The sequence below is a fragment of the Coffea arabica genome, chromosome 10e (genome assembly GCF_036785885.1).
Source record: "Coffea arabica cultivar ET-39 chromosome 10e, Coffea Arabica ET-39 HiFi, whole genome shotgun sequence".
In the NCBI taxonomy this organism is placed as follows: Eukaryota; Viridiplantae; Streptophyta; class Magnoliopsida; order Gentianales; family Rubiaceae; genus Coffea; species Coffea arabica.
Window position 1 is genome coordinate 20,808,574 of NC_092328.1, and position 7,511 is coordinate 20,816,084.

A 7,511-nucleotide genomic window follows, 5' to 3' on the forward strand; every position below is an offset into this window, starting at 1 on the left:
CCCCTACCACCCAACCCAACCCAACCCTCCCCCTAGTATATTCAAAATAAAAAAAAACCTCATCCTGCTCATCCTATGCTAGTAATTAATTATGTATAATAGGGACATTCTTTTTCTAGAGAAACTTTTAGCAATGAGAGTACAAGATATATGTCATAATAAGCATTGCATGTGATTGATATTTGACACTAAATGGCCATCAATTTGTTTATTGCTTAAGGAGATATTTTTTTATTCATATATACATTTCTCCAAGATTTTTTAAAGTTAAACAATGAGATAAATTTTCTTATTTTGCATGGGAAGAAGTATGTAGTTATAATGTGCAGAAAGTTAAGATAGAGATAAAAGTGAATATATTTCAAAAGTTAAACAAACACCAGAAAAATGAAGTAAAAAAATATTTTCAATAAGCTAACCAAACACCTGAAAATGATGAAAGGGAAATGATTTTCATGGAAAATTACTTCCACGGAAAATATTTTCCTAAGGAAAACATTTTACTTCCAACCAAACAGACCCATAGTTCGAAACGTAGGATTGCCAGCAACATGAATCCATCGATGATTGATCACTGATAATATTAGACTAGGAGGCATAAAACGCGCTGCGCGCGTTGGGATAAACAGAAAATATGCCCACTTAGACATATGGATTCATGGAACAAAAATGTTTGTCAGTTAATAATTTGTGTACACAGCTAAATATAAATATACATGAATAAGTAGGAGGCAAAATTGTTTCACGAAAATAGGAATCCAAATCAGCTATCTTATCTTGAGCTTCAAATCCATAAGCTTCATTTCAAAATTTACTCTATGGTCAACCATAGAGTTAACCCACATAGAGTCTATTTGACCTGAATCCTGATACATGATCCATATCAAAATTTACACCAAATTTCCCTTTATTCATATAGCAGTTGTATCCATGAAATCCTCCTTGCAACCGGGAGAAGAACAAAGAGGCCCGTTTCTTTGACGTTGACATGAAAATGAAGTCATCAATAAACCTTAAAAGCGGATATTTGCAGTGGTACATGACAGCTTTGTTCTCATGGTGGATTGCTGCAGACGAAGCATCACGTGTATCTTGGTTGCCAAATGAATGTGTGGGAAGCTCCACAAACTTTCTCCAGATTTGTATCCAAAAACTTGTTCCTACTTTTTAACATCTCTATGACAAATCCAAAAGAAATCAAACAAAACTCCAGAAAAGATAAAACATCAAAAAGCAGCAAACAATCACAGCCAGATATTTAGCATAAGGGAAAGAACAAAGCATACAAGGAAAAAAGATGAAAAAATTAGCATTAAGACCATTGCATAGCAGCATTAGTAAAGCAAGGATCCAAGAAACACATAAAGGGGGGAAAGGCAATTCTCTAAGATTCCAACTCCGTAAAAAAATTACCTACCATCGAACAAGCGAAAAATTTAGGTAAAGCAAACCAGCAAACAACTGCAACCTTGAATTTTGGGCCATGGTACAATTTAAGAATTCAAGAGGGCTAACAAGAGTCAGTCAAGCCAATTTAGCCAACATACCGCTTTAGAACGTTGATGGCTTCTATTGTACCCAACATGCCAACTACCCCATCATATTTCCCAGAATATGGTATTGCATCAGTGCGAGAACCTGTTGAAACTGAAACTGGAGCAAGCTCAGTTTTGGAACCAGTCCTACAAAAAACCAAATGACGATTTGGGTTAAGTACATGTATAACAAGCAGAAGAGAATGAACAATGGATTATTACAAAAGAATTTTTCAATCAGATTAAATTTTTCCTACATTAACATCCAACGTCATTCTGCGAAATTGAGAATAATTCTTAAACCACCAGTTCACCCTATAAATATGAAGTTTGGAGTTGATGATACTTAAAGTTCAAAATTTGGAACTTAACATCAACAATGTAATTTCAATTATACAACTTTTGAAGGGATTTCATCTTTTATTGCTTGAAATATTCTCAGTGCCAATTATTCTTTCTTATGGACCATAATTCACCAAATATCTCTCAAATAATCTTTTTAAATAGTTCAAAAGTAGTCAATCACTTTTCGAATTTTCAGTACCTTCTCTTTAAAAAAAAATTGCACAAAGAAAACAAATGGAAACAAATATTTCTTTCAACGTTAAAAATGGCAAAACTATGCATCAATTCCAGAGAATTAGACCTCTTAAATATCCTCAAGGCCATTTATAACCTGGCAATAGATAGAGAATGTAAAGCCAAATTGCTATGCACCATGAACCAATTTTTTTTTTTTGAATCGGTGAACCAAATTTTTAAGGCAGTCGGCTGCATATATTACCTTATTAGCAATTACAACTTTGTCTGGAATTTCTAATTTGGCTCCAGGTTTTGCAGTTATTGTCACTTTCCCCTTAAAACAAGGGGAAAAAAAAGAAAAGAAGAAATTAATGCATATGCCATATGGACACTAAATAAGAAATAACAAACCACTGTACAACCACAAATTGCCACATCACAAGAAAATCTTCAAGGAACAGATACATCCATAAAGCTTCAGAAACAGGGTAACAGGGAAACAGAGTAATAGGGAGACAAGTAGTTAGTTTGTATTACCTTCAGGGTGATACCAGATCCAAACCACCATCACCACTCATCTTTAGGCTGTCTAGTTCAACAATACTGGGAATAGACTTGATACGACTTAAGAAGTTGCCTACCTAAAAAAGTGAAAAAACAATTAGCTATATAAACAATTCAACCTGTGGAGAAAGATAGGGGGCTAAAATCTCAACCTTCTTAAATTCAGGTCCCAATTCATAGTTGGGTTAGTTGGATTTTTCCTAGCCTCGTTGCAGACCACATAGCCGTCATCAGACAAAGTGTACAGGTCGGACTGTAAAGGTTAAATGCATGAATAAATAGCAATTCATATAGTATTCAAAACAGAATTCAATAGCATGATCAAAGAACTGATTGGGGGTGGGGGCTGAAAGTAAATGATTTTACTTCTTACCTTTGGTTGTTGGTAGAGAGGAGACTGAATGTGAAATGCCATATTGATAAACCTAAATGGAAAGAAATGGAAAATAAAGATGTTTAAATGAATATCAAGAGATAAGGTTAATGTACCCTTATTGTAGCGCCAGTAGCAATTTCAAGTTGAAGAACTTTCACCCCATCTACTTCCTATTAATCAGACAAAATTAAATAGAAGAACAAATACATTGGCAGAATGCAGAACAGATAGTTAAGAAATAGAACCTTTGGATTTGGAATAATCTCCATCTTCAGTGCACTTTCTTGTACAAGTCTTTTGATTGCTTTCAAGTTCACCCATCTGTATGATAGCAGAAATATATCATTCCATTGCATTTTCCATGAAGGAAGCATTGCCCACAGTGCTTGAAGCAAATAATATTTTAGCTTCAAATGAGAAGCATAACACTTACAAGTTGTTGGGATTGAAAATTTTGAACTTCTCTATCAACTTGAATTCATTCACCTGTAAAGAAAGAGGAGCAGCATAATCCTTTAATATCAAAATGATGCCTATGAAATTGTGTAACCCAAGAAAAAGATGTTACATCAAGAATGGGCTAATTCTGGATACCCTTGTTTAGTTGCCTAAATAGGTCGATGGATCTAACTCCACATTAAGTAAACAACCATACTGATTAACCTAACTGGTTATATGTAACGTGCTTATACCCCTACATACATCAATCCTGGGACCTCCTTATGTAGAAATAGTTATTTAAAGAAACAATGTTTAAATCGCACAAGATTGCATGCAGTATGCCAACAGTTAAAAGCATTTCGCTAAAAGGTAAAGAAACCAGAAGAAATTGAATCTCACATGTTCATCAGGAACTTGAGCTATTTCTAGAAGCTGCAACAGAAGATAGAAAATGAATTAATAGCAACTATTAAGCATGAAAATAGAAAACATTCCAGTGCATCATTGAATATATCCATCTATCTCATGGCATGGTTTAAACCATTTAGCAAAATACAAGTAAGAAAAATACCATGTAAACAATATAGCATGTTTATCAATCTTGTCAAAATTTTACAAATATACCAAGTTTGAGTAGCTATTCCAATTTTCTCATAAGTACAATTTTAAATGTTCAAGTATGTATTAACCTACAAAAGAATGAATATGGCAGGTAATTGTCCCTTTTATCTTTTGTAGAGTATACCTGCCGGTTTTAGTTTGGAGTGGCCAAGAACTTTCATCAAATCCCCGAGAAAGCACTTTCTGCAGCTGAACCCTAATAGATCAACAATAATAGGAAAACAATAATAAATCATCTAAAAGTATAGAATACAGGGAAAACAAAATGCAGAAAGTTAAAGAAGACATTATTCTAAATGCAATGGCTGGTTCGATATTGAAAAAGAAGTAAATTTGCATCACTAATCAGAGGCAGAAGCCATACTAACACAAATAATAGTCATCTTTAGATGGATTTTATCGGACAAAAAACCAACAGAAAATTTCAGGGCAGAAAAATCAAAACAAACAACGATGAAACAAGCAAAAAGAACAGCTGATAATTACAAAAAGTAGCAACACCACAATAGTTCAAACATGGAAGGAAAAAAAATGGAGAGAAATGACAAAATAATGAAGGCAGTACCTTAAAGGACTTAAGATTCTTCAATGCTAGCAGCTATCACCACTATTAAAAACACCAAACCATCCATTCACCATACTATGCCACTTATATGCCCCCAACCCCACCTTTCCCCTTTTCCTGAAACGAATATTGACCCCATACCTAGAATAAGCAAGTTTGAGCCTAAGCTCTATCCTTGAGGCTTCATTAGTTCTGCATTTTATTTTTCCTTATAAATGGCATTATTGTAAAGAAAGAGCAATCAACATAAAAGTTAGTTTAAGTAGAAAAAACCCAATTAACTTACTAAACAAAACTTACACAGTCATCATGCCTTCCTTAAGAAAATTTATGCAGTTTGTAAATTTCAGTAAACATGTAAATTTAACTTAAAAATGCATGCAATAACTAAACCGCAAACAATTGACAAGATAATGAACAAGAATGCCTGAAATGATACCATGAAGATGATCTTCCAATGATCCCAAGGGCATGAACTAATAGACAAGTAGCCTCTGGTCCCTATTAGCACAGTAACCAATTAAATTTACAAGGTTAGAATGATATAAAAGACTGAACATAAGAACATCAACCAAAAATTCCCGGTTACCTTAAAGTCTATTTCTATCCAATTGCTTAACTGCAACAACCTGTCCATTCCAGTAATCCAATCAATTAGCAATAATAAACTTGAAAAGCAGCCAGAAAATTTTCGGTAGAGGCATTTCTAATAAAATCAATATTGTTATTCTAAAAAAATTTCAGGAAAATTCAGAAAAAAATCCTATGAAATGAAAAAATTAGAGAAAATCGCACATACCTCACTCTACTACTTTAGCTTGAAGATCTGGGATTGAAGATTTTCTTTCAGATCATCTCTAAGAGGGCCACCACAGATCTACACTCTAGCTGCATTCCAGAAAAAATAAGACAAAACATCGACGCAACCAAATAGAAGAGAGAAAAATAATCACTAATTAACGGAAAGTAACGGAAGAACCGAGGTAGTACCTGAAACAATAGAGAGGAAGCAGCAGTCAATGCTTCACTTTCGGTTCTATATTTGACCGAAAAATAAAAGTCAACAAATCAAAAGTAATCCCAGCCAAGACAAGGTCGGCAGTCTCTCAGCCAAGGAACGAAAATAAAAGACGATTGTGGAAAAGGTTAGGTATCGTTTACAGGGTTTGAAGCTTCAAATGTTAAATGAAAACACGGAACAAATAGGCAGTTGGCACGGGTAGTGGAGGCCTATGCTTTGTTCCTTCATCTAGCTGTAAGCTTGGGCCGGATGGACGGGTGGAGTGCTGTGGATAGAAAAGAAAAGCCTAGGGACCAGCAGAAAGTGGCAACTGGTAGCTTTTAAATTCTGTGACGTCCGGAGCTGGGAGACATGACAAATTGGTCGTAGTAGCCGGTGTGGCGAGTTGAGTGGGGAATTGGGGACGGCAGGCAGGCGCAATAAACATGAGAATAATAAAGTTGGAAGGAAAGGAGAAGGAGAGATAATAAAGATTTTGAGAGCAAGAGGAAGAGGGAAAGATCTGATCAAGGACTGTTGGGATGGGTTTAGCTTCTAAGGATAAAGGTGAGGCGAAGGAGAGAAGGGGAGAAGAGAGAGAGCGGCGGCGGCGGAGGAAATTTAAGAAAACCTAGAGGAGAAGTATTTGGCGCATCGCGCGGAAAAAAAAAGGCTGGTGACTCACATATGCGGCACGTGAGAGGACGACGAAAACCATTCCAGGTCATCAGAGGCCTTCGGCTCTTTATCTACTTATGTTGATATCTACTTATGTTGATAAGGGATGGCGACGACCAAGTTGAATTGTGGTGTTGTTTCTTTCGTCAATCATTACGAGTCATGACGTGTTTAAAATTTTCTAAAGTTTGATTTCTAAAAGAAATGTTGAAAATTTTCAAGCTTTTAAGCTTCATTTGGGAGTTGGGATTTTGGACAGAAAAGAAAGGAAAAAAAGCGAAAGTCAGTTTCCTCTATTTGTTAGTTTTTAGTAAGAAAAAAAAGAGAGAAAATGAGAGGATTCGAGCGGATGAAGTGTGGCTCCATAGTGGTCAGAACTTTACTGCCCAAATGGACGGAAATGGAAGGAAATTTTGAGGATGCTTGTTAAATTATTTTTCAAAATGCCTATTTTGTTTTTAAAAAACACTTGTATGAGTATTTAATGACTTATGTATCCAAAATTATTTCACTTATTTTCGAGATTCCCAAATAACATAATAATTTCTTCTCTTCTCTTTCTTTTTCTTTTCTTCTCTTCTTTCATAAATAAAAGCTTTTTCCTTCTTTTCTTTTCTGACCTCAACTCCCAAACAAAGCCTTAAGGGGGAAATCATGCACCCCAAGTTGCATCCTTGCGTATAATAGAAAATAGTTATCTTATAAGAGAATAAATCACAAGAAGATAACTGGATTAAAAAGATTACGTTAATAGGATCCGACGTCCTTTTCCAAATTTACGGTACTTTGCTTTTTTTATTTTTATTATAAAATTGTACAAATAAATTCTCATTTTTATGATTAGCAAAATCTATTAAAAAACTTACATATTGTACGGTTGCAGATAAGTGGTAACACAAACATTAAATTTGTACGGATCATAGGTCTCACAAGTTTGAAGACAAAATGGATCCTTTTAAATTTTTATACTATAATATTATTAATTTACATTCTATTTAATTTTTGTTTATACCATATTTCTATCCATCTGCACTTTAAGGACAAACTAGTTTGAATTGAAATTTGCGAGGTCTGATCCGAATTTGTACTCCATGTGATGCTTGGACGATTCGGTGAAATTAGATAAGGCATGACGAAGACCAAGTGGCCTTGGGCCTCTAGGCTTGTCGTTTCTTTCATCAATCATTACCAGCCAAGACCTGCGCCCCA

General features: G+C 34.9%; 1 protein-coding gene across 8 annotated transcripts; it reads right to left on the reverse strand.

Annotated features, from left to right (window-relative positions):
• Nucleotides 1-622: 622 nt before the first annotated feature.
• LOC113713004 (UTP--glucose-1-phosphate uridylyltransferase 2-like) lies at nt 623-6,237 on the reverse strand. Of its 8 annotated transcripts, none has more exons than XR_011822164.1 (13): nt 5,615-6,231; nt 5,424-5,512; nt 5,214-5,253; nt 5,064-5,125; nt 4,184-4,255; nt 3,838-3,870; nt 3,431-3,483; nt 3,243-3,318; nt 2,995-3,046; nt 2,774-2,874; nt 2,595-2,698; nt 1,548-1,682; nt 623-1,160 (listed from the first exon to the last, which is right to left on the reverse strand). XR_011822164.1 is itself a non-coding variant. In XM_072068169.1 (13 exons), exons 4-10 carry the CDS (start codon nt 5,095-5,097, stop codon nt 2,852-2,854), a joined length of 336 nt encoding a protein of 111 aa, XP_071924270.1. In that variant the 5' UTR covers nt 5,098-5,125; nt 5,214-5,253; nt 5,424-5,512; nt 5,615-6,237; the 3' UTR covers nt 623-1,160; nt 1,548-1,682; nt 2,595-2,698; nt 2,774-2,851. The 8 variants fall into 8 exon arrangements, 7 of the variants coding, with proteins under 7 accessions (XP_071924270.1, XP_071924267.1, XP_071924269.1 ...); XM_072068169.1 differs by having other exon boundaries at nt 3,838-3,863; nt 5,615-6,237; XM_072068166.1 differs by having other exon boundaries at nt 4,188-4,255; nt 5,424-5,508; nt 5,615-6,234.
• Nucleotides 6,238-7,511: the final 1,274 nt, after the last annotated feature.